At 39.9% G+C, this 19,304-nt stretch overlaps 2 protein-coding genes across 9 annotated transcripts in view; both read left to right on the forward strand.

Moving 5' to 3' along the window:
* Window positions 1–8,209, forward strand: part of LOC103456942 (structural maintenance of chromosomes flexible hinge domain-containing protein 1-like) — a 37,214-nt gene extending 29,005 nt beyond the window's left edge. For 3 of the 5 annotated variants that reach the window (XM_081601546.1, XM_008396827.3, XM_081601547.1), the window contains 2 exons: window positions 58–213; window positions 284–949. In XM_081601546.1, the coding sequence (XP_081457672.1) occupies window positions 58–213; window positions 284–408 (281 nt within the window). In that variant the 3' untranslated portion in view covers window positions 409–949. Of the gene's footprint in view, window positions 1–57; window positions 214–283; window positions 950–1,383; window positions 1,456–1,544; window positions 1,660–1,814; window positions 1,847–2,197; window positions 2,365–8,019 lie in introns of those variants that run through there. The other 2 variants (XM_081601545.1, XM_081601544.1) reach the window with 2 other exon arrangements.
* Window positions 8,210–10,599: 2,390 nt separating this feature from the next.
* On the forward strand, window positions 10,600–19,212 carry LOC103456859 (structural maintenance of chromosomes flexible hinge domain-containing protein 1-like). 4 transcript variants are annotated; one of them, XM_081601553.1, is made up of 13 exons: window positions 10,600–10,684; window positions 14,957–15,003; window positions 15,118–15,273; window positions 15,357–15,483; window positions 16,118–16,237; window positions 16,456–16,545; window positions 16,640–16,759; window positions 16,830–17,011; window positions 17,692–17,816; window positions 18,011–18,081; window positions 18,180–18,348; window positions 18,742–18,885; window positions 18,956–19,212. In XM_081601553.1, exons 6-13 carry the CDS (start codon window positions 16,507–16,509, stop codon window positions 18,997–18,999), a joined length of 894 nt encoding a protein of 297 aa, XP_081457679.1. In that variant the 5' UTR covers window positions 10,600–10,684; window positions 14,957–15,003; window positions 15,118–15,273; window positions 15,357–15,483; window positions 16,118–16,237; window positions 16,456–16,506; the 3' UTR covers window positions 19,000–19,212. The 4 variants fall into 4 exon arrangements, with proteins under 4 accessions (XP_081457679.1, XP_081457680.1, XP_081457678.1 ...); XM_081601554.1 differs by lacking the exon at window positions 14,957–15,003 and having other exon boundaries at window positions 10,601–10,684; XM_081601552.1 differs by lacking the exons at window positions 10,600–10,684; window positions 16,118–16,237 and having other exon boundaries at window positions 14,457–15,273.
* The last annotated feature ends 92 nt before the right edge of the window (window positions 19,213–19,304 follow it).

The following is a 19,304-nucleotide window of genomic DNA, read 5'->3' on the forward strand; positions in this document are numbered from 1 at the left end:
ATATTATGTGTTTGTGTATAGAAAATTTATTTATTCTTTTTTTTTTCTTTATGGTAGATGTGCTTCATCGGTACTGTGCAGCAGTGGAAGAAATAGACAAAGCAGAAAAGGATCGTAATGACCATTCCACAAAATGGCTCAGTGAAATTCTCCAAAAAGAAAAGGAGAAGGATGCCATGACTAAGGAACTAGAAGGGATTAATAAACAACTTGGTACATTTCCCATTTGTTTTATTTGTCTAATTTTGGAATTAATTTAAACAGCTTTCTGTTTTCTCTGAAGCATCAGTGCCAGTGAGACCAGGAAAACGTGCTTCTGGAAATTCTGAGGGGTCACCTGGCATCACTTCAAAACGTCAAAGACGGAGATTCATGGAGGAGCCAGGATCGTTTTCTGAAATGAACTAAAGTTTAACTTTGAATTTTGACAAAAGCATATATTTGTTAGTATTATAATAATGAGTTGTTAACTCTCTCCTTTATCATGTTGTGTTTTTGGGTTTTTTTAAGTCAAAAATGTTCAGTAAATCACCTTAAAGAGGCTTCTGGCTATTCTAGGTTTTGTACTTGTTACAATTTTCCTTATGCCTTACAGCAGACACTGATACATGTTTAATTTTCTGTGCCTTACTTTAAAAGTCCCTTATAGTTCATCTTTATTCCTTTTTATCTCTGAAATGTCAAGGTCTGGCACTCTAATTTTTCTTTTATATAACAATTTTATTGTTCTTCTACTTTTTTTAGCTTTGCATGATATTATAATGTTATTTCCTCACAAAAAGATGGTAAATTACAAAGTCAAATTTATCTCAAGTCATACTTGATATATGTAGCTTTTTATAACTTGTCAGCATGTTGAATGTGATATAAATTGACACTATGGCCCTTTCCATTTTAATAATGCTATTTAAAATTCTTGAATAATTTAAAATAAAAATTCAATATAATACATCGGAAACGATGTTTCCTTATTTGATTTAAAAAATATTTGCCTAAATCTCTTGGTGATATATTATAAATCCTAAGCCTATATAATTTTTCTAATGAAATTGAGCAAGACTCGAACAGATTAGTTTCAGTTGTTTAAAATGAAATAAAGTCAGTAACCAGGTCTTACCTAGTGGAAAAGGGGGCGCATCAGTTCGGCTCGGAGGGGGTCCTGAAACGTCACATCCAAGATGCCGGAAGGCAGGAGCGCGTTTATATGTGCGCAAAGCAGAGAAGAAGAAACAATCCACAGATCTGTGACCGATTCCCAGACTGTTCGGTCACTGCTGAATATAATCTCAGATCTTCCTGTTTTGGGTGTTTTGTGTTGATATCCTTCACCATGAAGCGGGAAGTGCATCTCTTAAACTTTCTGATAACTTTCCCTCTCATCAGTGGAACACCGTTTCATTACAACATGTTTCAGGGAAACGCGTATTCTGCCCCCGAAACGCGACAGAGAAACAAGTGAGTAGGCTGCACGTCTTTTTTTTGTTATTCGCTTCATTACGTTAGTGCAAAGGACAGAATAGAACATTTTAAGCCATTCTTTGCAGAAACTGGTGCGCCTACGTTGTGCACAAGAACGTGAGCTGCGCTGTGGTTGGAGGCACGGAGAGCTTTGCGCAACCGGAGTTTTTACCGTGTCCACCGGAGCAGCCAAACTGCGAGGTACTGTAAGAGTGTTTGACATCTACAAATATAATTTGTGGGGGTTTTCTCGTGGTTGGGCTGGAAAAATGTGACACTATGAGTGGGAGCTGCGCCGGTTGGTGTTCGTGGCTGACCACTCAGTCACGACGCTAACTGTGTCTTTTATTTTTCAGCCTGTCGGACCACTTGCCTGCAGTCAAAGCAGGCAAGTATATATATATATATATATATATATATATATATATATATATATATATATATATATATATATATATATATATAGACAAATGTTTTGTGAGCGTTTTGACTGTTAACCGGTGTAACAGTTGTCTGTTATTTTACCGTTTTTTGCTGTTAATGTTATTTTTGATTGATTCATTGAACAAGAATGTTTTGTTTTTTTGGAAATTAGTTTACTGTTATATTTGTTGTTTAAACTATACGATCAAATCTAAAAAAAAAAAAAAAAGAATTCTGAGGTCTGGTGGAGCCTGTCGGACCACTTCCCTGCAGTCAAAGCCACATTGTGAGGAGTTTTTGTTCTTTGTTGTGCCAGGTGACCAACAACTAAACAAGAAGAGTTACACCAGCTGAACGGCACGGTCCAAACTCATGCTCAGGATATCGAAGGACTGAGGGGACGGTGCCAGACGCTTCAAAATCAAATCCTGAACGTGGCTAAAGACATTCCCACCGTAACTTATGGCTCTCCTGGGAAGGAAGGTAAGCTGCCTGTCCTGCAAATCAGACAGGAAGTGACAGATTTGTACAGACAAGATGGGGAGCAACGTCTCTGTAAAGCTTTCACATGATGTACGAGAAGGGGTGAAAGTAAGGGGGTACGGCAGGGTACTGCTTTTGTTTACCTTTGTCTTGGTGCATCACAGCCGCTGTAGTTTCTGAACGTTCAATAAACGACAAACTTGGACTAATTACCTCGTTCTTTGTGACTATATGTCATTTACAACAAACACGATAAATATGTTTCATTAAGTATTTAACAAACAAATGGCTTCTATCGCGATAATTATGTGAAATAAAATTATTTGATATAAAAAAATAGTTTGGTGCTTTGAGCTCAGAGTCTGAGAGGTTTTTCCTTTATCAAACAAATTTGTTTTGCCTCTTAGTTAGTGGAGATATTGATGTTGATGAGACTTAATGATAACCTTTTTCAACCTTTATAGCTCCACTTTTGAAAATGAGGCTCTAACATTCACAAATGACATTGAAATAAAATCCAGTCCAACATTTGGTTTGAGGTGATTCCTCTGGAACCCGTTGAAGGAAAAATATCCCAACTTCAGAAGATGAGCTTTTAACCTAACAGAGCTCTGTGGTTCCTCCTATCAGTATGAGAGTCAGGGTGAGGAGCTGCAGGATCTTCAGAACAAACAGGTCATGATGCTGGGCTACTGATTACCCCTCTGTCTGGACACAGGATCAATAGAACCAGTTTAAAAGCTAAAATGAATGGTTATATGCCAGACATGAGTAAACGGCGAGATCGATCCGGGCCTCCTGTCAGAACGAAAATGATCAATCTGCAGCTGTCGAGACGAACGTAGATATTAGAAGGCCGAGCTTGACAGAACTGACCTTATGGGTATTTTGAAGGGTGAAAAAACTGCAGTAAATGGGAGTTACTTTTTATTTGTAGCTCGAATGAAGTATTTGTGGAATAAAGAGCCACAAATCCCAAAATAGAAAACAAACGGCACAAGTTGCATGTGATTCTATTTATTGTTTAACCAAGCAGCTTTTTTTCTTTTAAAATCAGCAAATCGTGAAACTGTGCAGGAAAAGGATTGGATTGTTTCTGAATATTCATGCCATATATTGATCCCCAAAGGGGAAGTTCTCCTGACTCTGCTATCCCTCAGTTCAGGCAACAGGTCAGATGTCAGATAAGGAGAAGGAAGTACGTGATTGAGGATTTGTTCATGAGAACCGAAGAAGTAAACTGTGCATTCAACCTAAGTTACTCAAAAAAACACATTTTAAAACAGAATAAGTCAGTCGAACAAAGGTACAATCTAAAAAATATCAAATAACTCAGACTAAAAGCACAAAATACATTTACTGATGTTTAAAGCCTGAGTATAGAAGTAGGTGTATTATCAACTTTATTTATAAAGCACTTTAAAACCAGCCACAGCTGAAAAAAAGTGCTCAACATTAGTAATAGATAAATAATATAAAGAAAGCATGACAAAAGGAGACAGATAAGATCAATACCAATAAAAATAACTTGTGAAATCGGGTCTCAGTTGGGTTGAAGGCCAATGAGTAAAAGTAAGTTTTCAGACGACTTTTAAAAATGGACAGTGATGAGAAATGTCTAACATGCTGAGAGGTTTTCTTTTCCCCAACATCTAGTAAGTGCTACTGCAAATGTCATTGAAAATGAGGTGGACGTTGAACAGTAATGGGACACCACACTCAAAACTTTTGATTAACAAGTAAAATAGGCAATAAAAAACATTTTGAGTAAATTGTTTTGTTAATATTAAGACCGGAGTAAATGAACCCCAAACACCATGGATAGTAACAGAAAGCTAACACTAGAGGAAGGATAATTAAGTAGCTCAAAAACCACTGAATCCCAACTCTACACTGACTATCTTAGTTAAATTTAATTTTTTTTACTTCTTAACTGTTGGGTACATATTATGCTTTTGGAGAAAAGTTTCCACTATGCTTAAAATCAGCCAGAATATGCCTAGATTGGATTCTATTGCTAAAATCCCTCAGAATATACCAACAGCATAAAATAAATTTTTTGTAAATTGGATTACTCCCAGATTTTAAAATGTCCAGCCCCACAACAGATGTCTTCAAAGGATTACAGCAGTTTGCTGTACAGCCTTGCCACCCCTGTTGCCACCCTGGCTAGCGACAATGAATTCAATAAATAGTTATGGCTGGTGACTTTAATTGTGCAGTAAACGCATCTCTGGACAGGTCCTCTTCTGAAAAACTGCCGAACCCAAAAGCTTCAGCTGTCCTAAAAAATTGATGCATGGACACTGGTTTGATAGATATTTGGCGACATTTAAATCCTAAAGCAAGGGACTATACATTTTATTCACATCCCCATAATATTTATTCCAGATTGGATTGTTTTTTTATCCCGAGGTTGCTTTTACATTCTGTTCGAAGCTGTAGCATAGACCCCATATGTTTGTCGGACCATGCACCAGTAGTTTTAGATGTCGATCCATTATTTCGTATCCCTAGAACTTTCACCTGGAAATTCAATACATCCTTTTTAGATAATAAATCCTTTTGCAACTTTGTCCGGAGTAACCTATTGCAGTTCTGGCTCGACAACAAAAACTCTCCTGTATCTTCTGCTATAATCTGGGATGCAGCAAAAGCTACTTTGCGCGGTCATCTTATAGTTCTCACCAAAAAGCGGCTCTAGCAGAGAGGAGAACCGGCCTTGAAAGGGAGTTGATCCGACTGGAGCAAATACACAAACAGTCACCAACATTGTCCAATTTAAAGGGACGAATGGCTGTTAAGTCTGAGCTTAATATAGACTACACTTGTCAAGTTCAGAAAACACTACATTATACAAAACAGAAATACTAATAAGTCCAGTCGCATGCTTTCCCATTTATTGAAAAATCAAGATAGTAGTCGCTTAATTAATATAAGAATGCAGAACAAGGACATTACATACAACCCAATAATTATTAACAGCACTTTCCGGGATTTTTATATATCTCTATACAACCTATACAACACGGACGTGGCTGACCCAGAAGATGTCGCCTCTTATTTGAGCAGTGCATCTCTACCTTCTGTCACGGAAGAGGATCGTACCTTCTTAGATGCTGCTATCACTCCGGAGGAAGTTTGGGCTGCAATTAAATCTATGCCAAACAGAAAATGTCCTGGACCCAACGGGTTTCCGTTGGAATTTTTCAAGTCATTTTGGCCTGAGATTCAACCAATATTCATGCCCGCAGTTGATGACATTTTGAGAAATGGCAACCCCCCCTCATGGAGACACTCCTCCATTAGTTGGCTTTTAAAAGAAGGTAGAAGCAGTAATTGTTTACCTCAATGCCGAGAAGGCTTTCGACCACGTCGAATGGCCGTTTTTTTTTTTTTTTTCAGGTGTTATATAAATTTGGTCTGGGCCCAAATTTTATCAACCTGGTTAAAAGTTTTTACTCAGACCCAACAGCCTCAGTTAACACAAATGGTTTGATGTCTGAGCCCTTCAAGAATCATAGCGGTTGTAGGCAGGGGTGCCCCCTTTCGCCCTTATTGTTTACATTGTTTATTGAACCTCTGGCCGAGATCACCAGGACTAATCCAGATGTATCTGGAATTAATATAGGGAGTAGAAACCATGTGATTTCATTACTCGCAGATGATGTGCTTTTGTATATGTGCAATCCTGAGAAATCAATTCCAGCTATCCTGGAGTCTATGGCTACATTCAGTGCTTTGTCAGGATACAAAATCAACATAGGAAAGTCTGTTGCCACCCCTTTCAGCATCCCCCCAGAAAGGTTGATGCAATCTCCCTTTCAAATGTCTATGAGAGGCTTCAAATATCTGGGTATTTTTGTTACACCTGATCTCAATGATCTCTTTTAAACTAATTATTCACCTTTAATTCAGAAGATAAAAAATTATTTAATAAAATGGGCTTCCCTACCAACCTCTTTCTTAGGGAGAATTAACACTATAAAAATGAACATCCTTCCGTGACTCAACTATTCATATCAAAATCTTTCCTGCTACTTATCCTCTGCACACTTCAAATCACTAAATTTTTATTTATCTCGCTTTATCTGGGACAATAAACAGCCAAGAGTCAAGTTTTCTATATTAACTAAACCAAAACATCTTGGAGGTCTATCGTTACCATCCCTGCAGCTTTATTATTGGTCAGCACAACTTAAAATCATATCAAATTGGTTTATGAATAGAGTGAACTCTTTATGGTTGGATCTGGAATCCCAATCTTATGTATTACTCACTTGGCTGTCCAACAGTTTGACTACTTGGAACCAGGCCCGGGAATGTCTATCTGTACTTTGTGTATGTAGGCTACATGTATGTTTTTATGCGGATACTGCAGTGCTCCTTGTTGATTTAGGGTGGGTTGTTTTTGTTTACTTGTGTTGATGTTGTATACAGTTATAAAAATCAATAAAAAAATAAAAAATAAAGTGAGACTGGGGAGGCGGAGTCTTGCTGTAAAAATGACGGGAATATGCGTCCATGGACCTATGAGTGTTTAATCATGAGAAAAATAAATAAATTTCTGTTCATTTAGCCTGTATTTTAACAGATGAGACAAAATGGTAATTTATTTTGTTAAATTCATTGTTTTATAAAATAATTAGCCCTTCATGATAAAAGGTACTGCGATCAACGACGACATTGTTGTTTTGAAACCATTTTTAATTAATATAATGGTGTTGTACAAGAACATTCTCAAAGATGAATAAACTTTAAACGCTGGAAGTGGAAAACATTTTAAATGGTATACATAAAGTGAATAAAATGAATTATGAAATCTCTGGAAACAATTGTCCTAAATGTCTAACTGAAGAATTATCCAGTTTTTGGAAAAACGTTAAATTATGCAAACTGAAAATATTGGGTTTATTATACAATGAACTGATTTATTGCGACGGGCCTATCAATCAATCAACTTTAGATTAACTCAATCGATAACTTTCATCCCTTCTTAAAACACAAATGATGAATTTATGCTAAAGTGGGTTAAAGTGAATCTCTAAACGTTACAGCACTGACAGAGCGGTGTATATGTAATATACATTACATAAATTCAGTACAAAGCAAACTATATATTTATGCTTTTATTTCTTATCAAAATATATATTCTTATAAATATATCAATAAAATAATAAATATATATATAAATATAAAAAATATATAAATATAAAAAATATATAAAAATAAAAGTAGAAATATATAAATAAACAAATAAAGTTATATATATACGAAACATAATAATAAAAGAACCAGATGAGAGGAAGCGGGAGACATCTGGCCGACACACAAACACCTGGATCAGCTGCAGTAGCTGTACGTTCACGTAGAAAGTGAAAACGAATAGAAAGTGTTGAATTTATTACCTTATTTGTACTGAATTTATGTAATGTGCATTTTTACCAGAATTATTGAAATTACAAAAACTTTTCAGTAACATTCCAATGAATTTAGACATAAATTGATTACTTTATTTATTATTATGTTGGATATGTATATTATTTTATTCTTTTATTTATATATTTCTACTTTTATTTTTATATTGATTCTTTTATTTATTATTATGTTGGATATATATTTATTATTTTATTGATATATTTATTTTTATGTCAGTTTTGGTCCTCCATATAGAACCACCAGAGAGTTGAGGAGAGCCACCAGAGAGTTGAAAAGAGCCACCAGAGAGTTGAAAAGAGCCACCAGAGAGTTGAAAAGAGCCACCAGAGTTAAAAAAAAGCCACCAGAGTTGAAAAGAGCCACCAGAGTTGAAAAGAGCCACGAGAGTTGAAAAGAGCCACGAGAGTTGAAAAGAGCCACGAGAGTGGAAAAGAGCCACCACAGAGTGGAAAAGAGCCACCACAGAGTGGAAAAGAGCCACCAGAGAGTCGAAGACAGACACCAGAGAGTCGAAGACAGACACCAGAGAGTCGAAGACAGACACCAGAGAGTCGAAGACAGACACCAGAGAGTCGAGGACAGACACCAGAGAGTCGAGGACAGACACCAGAGAGTCGAAGACAGACACCAGAGAGTCGAGGAGTGCCACCGGCGAGTCGAGGAGAGCCACCGGCGAGTCGAGGAGAGCCACCGGCGAGTCGAGGAGAGCCACCGGCGAGTCGAGGAGGGCCACCGGCGAGTCGAGGAGGGCCACCGGCGAGTCGAGGAGAGCCACCGGCGAGTCGAGGAGGGCCACCGGCGAGTCGAGGACGGCCACCGGCGAGTCGAGGACGGCCACCTGCGAGTCGAGGACGGCCACCTGCGAGTCGAGGACGGCCACCAGCGAGTCGAGGACGGCCACCTGCGAGTCGAGGACGGCCACCAGCGAGTCGAGGACGGCCACCAGCGAGTCGAGGACGGCCACCAGCGAGTCGAGGACGACCACCAGCGAGTCGAGGACGGCCACCAGCGAGTCGAGGAGGGCCACCAGCGAGTCGAGGAGGGCCACCAGCGAGTCGAGGACGGCCACCAGCGAGTCGAGGACGGCCACCAGCGAGTCGAGGACGGCCACCAGCGAGTCGAGGACGGCCACCAGCGAGTCGAGGACGGCCACCAGCGAGTCGAGGAGGGCCACCAGCGAGTCGAGGAGGGCCACCAGCGAGTCGAGGACGGCCACCCGCGAGTCGAGGAGGGCCACCGGCGAGTCGAGGAGGGCCACCGGCGAGTCGAGGAGGGCCACCGGCGAGTCGAGGAGGGCCACCGGCGAGTCGAGGAGAGCCACCGGCGAGTCGAAGAGGGCCACCGGCGAGTCGAGGAGGGCCACCGGCGAGTCGAGGAGGGCCACCGGCGAGTCGAGGAGGGCCACCGGCGAGTCGAGGAGGGCCACCGGCGAGTCGAGGAGGGCCACCGGCGAGTCGAGGAGAGCCACCGGCGAGTCGAGGAGGGCCACCGGCGAGTCGAGGACGGCCTCTGGTGTCTGTCACCGACGAGTCGAGGACGGCCACCGGCGAGTCGAGGAGAGCCACCGGCGAGTCGAGGACGGCCACCGGCGAGTCTAGGACGGCCACCGGCGAGACGAGGAAGGCCACCGGCGAGTCGAGGACGGCCACCAGAGAGTCAGGCAGCCTGCAGCGATTCAGGAAGCCAGCAGCGAGTCGAGGACGGCCACCAGCGACTCGGGCAGACTGCAGCGATTCGAGAAGCCAGCAGCGACTCGAGAAGCCAGCATTTACAAGGGGGTACCCAAAAGTTTCCAGAATGACGCTGCTGCACGCGCAGTTTTTGTAGTACACGATTCTGCCGCTAGTTATTTGTTCAACCACGCCTTCTCAATCAGTGTGCCAAGCAGTGTTGATGAGGAAGGTTTCGTCTACCTGCAGTGAGTTTTCTTGAAAGAGCTGTTTTAACAAGCCGTCGTTTTTCTTCACGGAGAAGTTTTATGAGCAGCGCGTGGCTGAAGCTTTGCTTCCTGCTCGGGGAAAAAAACCATCGGAAACCGTTCAAATGTTGAAGACCGCTTACAAGGATGACGCTATATGTCAAGCTCAAGTTTACTCGTGGTTCACCCGCTTGAAAAAATGGTGAAATGTCAATTGAACATCAACTGCTTTTTTTTCCGGAGCAGGAAGCAAAACTTCACAGCTGCGCTGTGAAGCCGGAAAAAAGCAGTTGATCAATTGACATTTCACCATTTTTAAAGCAGTGTGAACCACGAGTAAACTTGAGCTTGACACATAGCGTCATCCTTGTAAGCGGTCTTCAACATTTGAACGGTTTCCGATGCTTTTTTCCCCGAGCAGGAAGCTAAACTTCAGCCACGCGCTGCTCATAAAACTTCTCCATGAAGAAAAACGACGGCTGGACAAAACAGCTCTTCCAAGAAAACTCACTGCAGGTAGACGAAACCTTCCACATCAACACCGCTTGGTATACCGATTGAGAAGGCGTGGTTGAACAAATAACTAGCTGCAGAATCGCGCACTACAAAAACTGGAAACTTTTGGGTACTCCCTCGTAGAGCAAGCACCAGTTTTAAAGACCAACCCAGTGGAACTAAAATATCCAAAACGGGACAAAATATCTCAAAGTTCCCGACTGGTACATGGTCTTTAAAACTGTGCCTGTCCATGCAGCGGCTTCTCTCACAACTGATGCTGGCTTCTGCTTCTTCTCTTCTGCCTGCCCTTGTTGAAGGAGAACAACTTCGTCCATCGCCTCTGCTGTCTGCTTTGTCAGGATCTTGATTCTTTTTTTATTGGTCCGCTGCTGGCCGCGCAGATCATAGAGCTGTCCCCAAAGATCGTCCAGCTCTCTAGCCTGATGGTCCATCTTCTCCTCAGAGGTTTGTAGCTCCGTCCGGTGATCCTGACATTCTCTCTCTCTCTGATCCAGCCTTGCAGAAACCGACGCCACCTGCTCCTGGATAGCGCTGTAATTGCTCTCCAGGAGGTTATATTGTTCTTGCAGGCGACTTGGCCTGCAAGGGCGAGAGTTTAAGCTCTCAACTTTTCGCCGGAGTGCTTCGACGGTCTGTTTTAGCTCCTGGTTTTCTTGATCCCGTGTTCTGTCCATCTTGTCTTCAGTGTTCTTCTTCTGACATGTACAGCAAATAAGTTAGCATTAAAGGGAGTCATTAGTGATGTCATAGAGCATGAGTGACATCACTGGTACATCAAAGCCACTAGAAGCCCGTTGTGTGTGGGTGTGTGTTCTGTATTTGATGCCTTGTGGGACCATTTTACTGGCATAGAGGGGTGAGGGCTGTCTGCTCCTCTTCCGTGCATCAGAGCTGGCTCTGCAGCCATGTAGCGATGGCTTATTTTGACACACAGACCAACAAAACTGCTACAAACACTGCACACACATTTACAAATTCCATCTAACACACTTATTGTCTAATAAACTCATCCAAAACACTCCTAGTAAAATCCAAAGCGTCACTGCTCTCCGGTCTCTTCCCGTCTCCAAAACTCTCCAGAGCATCTCGCACCTCAAGTCTCTTCTCTCCCCAACAACATACCGACAACACCTTTTCATTGGGTGTTTTAGAAATGTGGTACATTTGAGGAAATTGAATAAAATGGACGTCATATTACATTCAAGCATTTCCTGGTTACAAAACATTCACTGAATGAGCCGCAAATGCAAAAAATAAAACCCCCAGACTCCTTTTCGTCTTCCGGCTCAAAGCAGAGCTGCCTGCTGCTGCTGTTCATTCTTCACATAATCCTTTACAGAACAGAAACCACTAAGCTGAAAACAAATCACCAAGGGGATGCCACCGATCGCTCTGGTATCCAAACTTTGCATCAATTTTGCGATCTCACTGCTTTTGCCACTACGCCGTTCTGGTTCTCTTTCAACATAACTTGAACAACTTTACTTTGTTTCTTAGCAACAAAATACAGACCATAATTATTTGTTGAAGATGTGAGATTTCCAATAACAAAGGAATCTAATGTTGCGTTCCATATTTTACGTTTGGAAGCTCATTTCCTGTTACATTCCCAGAAAAGCCCGTTTAGCATTTCTCTGACATTCGGAAAAATATAGTTTAGATATTTAAGCATAACTCCGGTTTTACTTTGTCTATAAACCCAATTTAAAAACTGGTGTGTAGTTTAACATGTGCACTTTAAGCACAAGTTGAAAGTGAGACTGGGAAGAGAGGTCACGTGATCCGGACAAAGAAGGAGGTTTGAAGCTTTTTTCTGCTCTAGGCTTAAAATGTTTTCATAACTTCCTCCAGTTAAATACGTCTTTGTCGACTTTGAAACACTTCGGTGATGCCTAGATCACATCGTGAAAAAGATTTCCCATTTTTTCCCCGGCGGGTTCTTCCACCAAGAAGAAAATCGTTCTGACGGGTCCCAGTCAGGCCGAAGCTAATGCTAGCGCATCAGAGCTAACCAACCAAACATCTATGAAGCTGATATCTTCTGAGGTAAAGTCAATGGGTTCACCGGATCAAAGATATGGATGCATCAATCGGCACTCGACTCGATACTATTGATGTCGCACTGGGCGATTTAAAAGCCTCTGTTGGCGGTGGAGAGCTCCCTATAGAGCGGCGGACTTGGAAAAACGCATGGAGGAGGCCGAGGGGAGAATCTCCGGGACAGAGGACGGTCTCGGTGCCCACGGGACAAGCATAGCCGCCATGGAGAAGCTGGTGGAACATCTGCAGCTAAAAATGGATGACATAACTTAGAGAACCGCGGTCGGCGTAAAAATTTAAAAATCATTAACTTACCAGAGAAAGTAGAGAGCGGCACTAAGCTTGTGGGCTTTCTCCAAAAAATGTTACCGACCTTGGTGGGTTTACCAGCTGATCATCCAGCATTGGAGATCGAACTTTATAGGACTTTAGCTCCTTCTCCGGCACCGCGGTAAGGCTGGCCGGCTCTGCGTCCAGCCGGCCCAGCACACGATGTACAAGTGCGCGGCAGCTCTAGACATTATGGTACACCCATTTACGTGCTGCTTTCACAATAAAAGCGCACATCCGGTCCATGTTTGAGCTACTCAAAATAGGTTTCCAGCCGCTGCAGTTGCAAAAAGAAAATAATATATACTGAAAAACTAACACTATATATATATAAGATCATTACAAAACCGGTTTCCGTCACCTGAAGAACTGTATTAAAGGAGCTTAAGCTCCAACTGTTGTATGATAAGTCTGGCTGGAAGAAAAGATTTGCTTCCAGGAGGGAAAAAAACATGAAAAAAAAAGACTGATCCGTCCACTCCAGGACCAGAACAGAGAGCCAGCAGAGTCCCAAACGCAGGCCAGAGAAGCGCTTATGAAGCTTCCAGCAGGCAGCCGACCTGTTCTGTGGTGGAGGATTGAGTTCACGGATGCAACCGCCTGACAGACGCTGTTTTCATTCAACTTCCTATAGTTTTAGTTCTGCTGCTTGTTTATTCCCATCACCAACTTATTTCCATTCAGTGCTGCAGCCTATCCCAGCATGTACTGAGCATTTCCCATTCTCATCTTTTCTACTAGAAACACTGGAAATGCAGCAACACTGTTTTAGAACATCCAAACAAGATCAACTGAACAGACAGGTTGTTTTTCCTCATATTTCCTGAGACTCAAATCAAAGTAAAAATAAAAAATACAGAATTTAAATTTGTTGATGAATAAAACTATAAAGCCATCTGCAGCACGGATGGCAAATGAAGCAATGACTCTGTGGAGGCCGATTTTGAGCTCTAAAACTGAGTGTTGTAATAAAAATTCAGATGCCCTGAAGTTAAACCTAAGCTTTCCGCAAATCCATTAAAAAGACAAATACATTCATAAGTTATACAGTTTCTGAGAGGCTGTTTAGTGAATCAATTAGCATGAAAAGACACATACAAATTGCTGAGTCTTCATGTGACGAAATTAATTACAGAAGAAAATGGAAGAAGAAATACGTTTGTTACAGTTTGAATCAGCAGAAACGAGTTCTTCTTAATGACTTTTGACATCGCAAGGTTTCCCTTCAAACAAACAAGCCTGCATACACACGACCCACTGCGAGCCTCCAGGACTGAACAGATGAGACTCTGTAATGTCCACAGACATAAGCCATGATGTAGTAAACTGGCCATTACACCAATGAGGACATATTGTGCATGACTCACATTATGACCTACTACACTGTATATCAGTGCATTAAATCTCACTAAGAATGACTAGAGGCATCTGAGCTACAATCCTGTTTGCCTTTATTACAAATGATTTCTCTGAATTGCTGAGGAACTTTGTTGGACATGATACAAGAGGAAGATGAAGCTGTTTCTGAGTAACTGCATGAAGCCATTACTGTGAAGCTGTTTTATGATTTTTACTTGTAAAAGATTTGAATCTATTCTTTTCCTTCCTCATAACATTTATGCACTACGTTTTCTTGGTAGATCACATAAATGCTAATATGATAAAATGAAGACTGTGGCTGAAAACGTTCAAAAATACCTTCGAAAGCCACTTTACATTTAGTTGACAATTAAAATATATATATGTGTGTATATTTATACAGCACCTTTCACAGATAAATTGACAAAGTGCTTTGCAGAGTGCAGGAGGTTCTGATGTGAGTACCAGAGAGGGCAGGCAGAAGAATAAGGAATTAAAAGATCTGTGATGTATTTGGGGGCCTGTCCATTAAGAGCTCAAGACTAAATTATTTTAATCAATTCTAAATTTGAAACAAATAGTCCATGTAAAGAGACTAAAACTTGTGTGATGTGTGACCATCTGAGACAAACTGTGGTACAAACAAATTAACTGTCTTTCACGATATTCCTGGATTCACCTATTTGCATTTTGCTTCCTTTTTTTTGAGGAACTTGGCAGCAAATTATTTATGTAAATATTTGTCTACTTGTAGATTTTTTTATTGAGCTAATCTAAAATATCCTAAAGAAACTACACTCCATTGGCTGCCATGTGAAAAGCAGCCAATCAAAGAGCAGCGTTCATTTCCCTTGGTGCTGATTGGCTGCACCCCAAGTGGGAAGATAAGGAAAACTGCAATTATTAGCTTCTGCAGAAGTGCCAAGACGGTTTCCACTGTGTGTATTAAAGCATATTAAGGTATATGTGCTACTTAAACTATTACAGAGATGGCCAATCGAATCTTGGTTGAAAACATGACTTTGAAGATAACGGTGAGCTAACGTCCTCTTATGGATTCACAATTCACAACTTTGAATTTCTTTCTCTGTAAAAGCTACACTTGTAATTTGCAACTGACAGCTGCAAGTTTGTTTGACTCTTTCAAGGATCAGTTTGGAAATTCAGCCGGGCAGAACCTGAATGGTACTGTGTCCATCTCAATAAAGTGTCCTGAAGAAGAAAGAAGCAGAATCCTCCCTCTGTTTGATGGAAAAACTAACATCATTTCAGTTAAGTTGATAGAAGGAAGTGTCCTCATCAATGTAAGTAACATTCCTTCTGCTGGACAAATTATTTTTATAAGTTTGTTGTCCTTATAAAAAGCTTCATACCTTCTCACCCTTAGAGTTTAGCGATCATGGAGGACAGTCCTGGTGAGAATGGAAGCAGATATGTTCTACACTTCAAACCAGAAGTGACAAATCCTCCCACATCTCTGAGTCCCTTTGAACTGCCCTTCCATTTTTATAACGGTAAATTGTACAAAATGTATTTTATAACAAAGATTTTCTACTTGTGCAAAACTGGTACATTCTTAAGATTTCTCCTATGTGTGGTACTAACTTGCAAAAAATAATGAATCCTGCTCTTACTTCTTTAAAGAAACTATCTTTTTAAATGCAAATAATGTCCACTTATCCAATCAAGGAACATTTTTTCTTTTTTTAAAAAAAGACTGGTCAAAATAGAAGTTCTTCACATTTAAAGTTATGACTAATCATTTCAAAAGCTTTTTTAATTCTTTCTAAAACAGTCAAATAAGGTCATTTATATTTGAAGGGTGCTGACATTCTCATATACTCAGACAATGTCTTTTGATAATAGCACTTGTTGAGATCAGAAAAAATGGTTTTAATATCCAGCCAACAAAAATTATATCCCTGACCCACTTTGGTGAATCCACTATGAACTTTATCAGATAATCACAGTTTTAGTTTCTTGAAAAAGAAATCCAGAACAAATACTCATCTGGATTCAAAAGGAGACCTGCTTTACTGCACTAAAAGTACAAAGCATGTCAAAGTTCTTTTTTTGTTTACAAAAAAACTGCTTTTGGTGTATCAATTGTTTGTCCTGAAGACTTTTGTCTTCCTGTTGATCTTTTAGATTTTGAGAACCAACAAAAAAAAGTTGAACTGATGAAGAAGAAGGATGAACTGACTGAGGCTGTAAAAGAATGCAATAAATTCTTTCATAAAATTTGCGATCAGAAGGATTTGCTGAAAAGTAAGACTTCTGTTTGTGATATTTACTGTTTCCCTGTGTGGGTTACATGCTGAGCTTTGTTGCTTTGCCACAAGGAGGTCCTGGGTTCAAATCCCGGCTTGGAATTGATTCTTGATTTTCTGAGCTAACATGTTGTCAACATTCCTCTCAGCCCCATTTATCACTTATGTTCCCTGTTTCTGTGTAGTTTACAGATTAATATATTCTTCTCACTATAGATAATGTCGACGTCTCAACTAGGAAAGAAGTTTCTCTCAGAAATGAGCTGAATGAAAGAAAGAGGCATAAAAACAGAACACCAGTTATCAGTACGTTTTGAAGAACTTTTACTTTTCTTTTTCTCCTTAAGTTGCAGTTATTTATTTTTTAAAGGTGGCATTCATGTATATTTAACTTTCTCAGATCACAGATATTAAAAGATGCCTAAAGCAGAAGACCTCTGAATTGGAAACAATAGAGAAAACTCCAAGAAGAATCTTTTCCATTCATAGAAATTTCAGCGGGCCTGACGTTCTTGGAATGGTGATGAGAACTTTCAAAGCAGTATTCCTTTAGATGTTCATGTTTACAAGTTTTGTCTTGCTGATTGCAGGTTGGTGAACTGGCCTTTGTTGCAGATGATGATGTTGCAAGGGTCATCTCCTGGCACCTGCAGGGAGACATGGACTGTGTCATCACCATGACGACAACAGCAGCTCAGAAACTTTATGAAGACACACGGGGCGATCAGCAGGTTATGGCCCTCGACAGTATTCTTGGGCAACATAAAGACGGGTACAACAATATTTTGTAAAACAAAAACAAAAAAATGTTTAAACTCTATTGGAATAAATATTTTTGATTCATTCTAAGAGTTACTTTTTGAGTGTTTTTAGAAGCTTTTGTAATATTTTCCTATAATTATTTTACCTGTGCTTTTTCTGAATCATGCATATTCCTGTAAATACAAACAGGATATGCATTAGCATCGCTTTTGTTATTGTTCCGTTACCACAAGGGGGAGACAAAATCTGGAAAAAATGTAAAAATGCAACTCTGCAGAATGACATGTAACATTGTGGAGCTGCTTTGATTAATAACACACCATGTACATATTATGACTGAGCATCTGCTGCCTATTTTGGACAAAGATGTGGTTATTTTTTGTAATATTGTTTTCTGGTCTGAATCTGCAATTATATTTGATAAAATAATATTGACAATATTGTTAATATTGACCGTGCTTCAGAATCAGTTACAGAAAAATCATTTTTAGTTGATCTCTGGAAAAATAATGACCTGACAGCATAAGCTTAAATGACTGATTCAATAAGATGTAGGCATTTATCTAAAATTGTTAGTAAAATGTCTTCTGCCTTTTCATGCAAAGTTGACAATGAGAATCCATTTTGCAGTACTGTAAATTCATAATTCCATCTTTTGGATACATTTTTTTTATTTACCATATCTTATAGACCCCTGCCACATATAATAAACCATCAAGAACTTTTTAAACCTTCTGGAAACCCAACCTTTGCCAGAAAACACCTGATTTATCGTGACAAAGAGCTGAGTTGTGATCGAAATAACCTGATAAAAGGTGATTACTTTCCTCTTGATTCAAGTTTCTCTTGTTTATGACTTCTGATCTTTTTTGTTTTTTTCAACTTTAAAATTTTTCCCAGCTATTTCTGTTTGTTGTTTGTGTATTTTCTACAATCACATTACTGTCACTCCAGGGTTTTGGGTAAATTATCACATATCTGAAAGCTTCCCTCTTCTTTTCTTTGCCAGTGTTTAAAAACATCCTTGGCGACACGATTCTGATGGATGACTTAGTCTCAGCCACCAACTACAGAAAAGCGGTGAGTGGTTTTAGCTGACCGCTGGCGGTCATGCTAATCAACCTGCCATGCTGACCAGCTTGAGCTTGTTTAGCAGATGAATGTATTGTCTTTTGCAGCTTGTGGACAAGGATATACAGTGCCCCACCATACTGACCCGAACCGGGGAAAGAGTCAGTGCCAAGGGCAAATTTGGAGGTTCACAGAACAGAGCGCCACCGATTGACAAGCTGAAAGTGTTTGGAGCTCCTCTACCAGATAATTACGAAGAACTGAAGAAACAAATAGGTGACAGCTTTTCAATCATTTTTATTCATCCTGTTGTATCGAAATATTGTTTGGTTAAATTTAATATTTATTATCATCATTAATTAATCAGTAAGGAACCTGTTTGTCAATAGGATTATATACCCTTATTTCTTCCATAGTATTTAGGAATAGTAGCTGCCAGGTGTTGCTAATGCAGTCACTAATCTGACAATGGACTTCTCTGCATATAATCTAGAGTTAAGCAGGAGGTCACCGCTGAAATTGGCTAAAAATTGTGTCATCGTTTTTTTAATTGGCAGCAAATCTAGACTAAAACGGCAGACAATGATGAGAATCAGGATTCTGAACTGGTTATATTATGTGTTTGTGTATAGAAAATTTATTTATTCTTTTTTTTTTTCTTTATGGTAGATGTGCTTCATCGGTACTGTGCAGCGGTGGAAGAAATAGACAAAGCAGAAAAGGATCGTAATGACCATTCCACAAAATGGCTCAGTGAAATTTTCCAAAAAGAAAAGGAGAAGGATGCCATAGAAGGGATTAATAAACAACTTGGTACATTTCCCATTTGTTTTGTCTAATTTTGGAATTAATTTAAAACAAAAGCTTTCTGTTTTCTCTGAAGCATCAGTGCCAGTGAGAGCAGGAAAACGTGCTTCTGGAAACTGAGGGGTCACCTGGCATCACTTCAAAACGTCAAAGACGGAGATCTGTGGACGAGCCAGGATCGTTTTCTGAAACGAACTAAAGTTTAACTTTGAATTTTGACTAAAGCATATTTTTGTTAGTATTATAATAATGAGTTGTTAACTCTCTCCTTTATCATGTTGTGTTTTTGTTTTTTTTTAAGTCAAAAATGTTCAGTAAATCACCTTAAAGAGGCTTCTGGCTATTCTAGGTTTTGTACTTGTTACAATTTTCCTTATGATGCCTTACAGCAGACACTGATACATGTTTAATTTTTTGTGCCATAC

This window comes from Poecilia reticulata, chromosome 20 (assembly GCF_904066995.2).
Source record: "Poecilia reticulata chromosome 20, P_reticulata-male-v2, whole genome shotgun sequence".
NCBI lineage: Eukaryota > Metazoa > Chordata > Actinopteri > Cyprinodontiformes > Poeciliidae > Poecilia > Poecilia reticulata.

Bases quoted from the DNA above. Each gene is read 5' to 3' on its own strand.
- LOC103456859 (XM_081601553.1), top strand. From the start codon at position 16,507: ATGAAAGAAAGAGGCATAAAAACAGAACACCAGTTATCA. The intron at 16,546-16,639 runs GTACGTTTTGAA...TAACTTTCTCAG, and splicing joins AAACAGAACACCAGTTATCA to ATCACAGATATTAAAAGATG. The intron at 18,082-18,179 runs GTGAGTGGTTTT...TGTCTTTTGCAG, and splicing joins CCACCAACTACAGAAAAGCG to CTTGTGGACAAGGATATACA.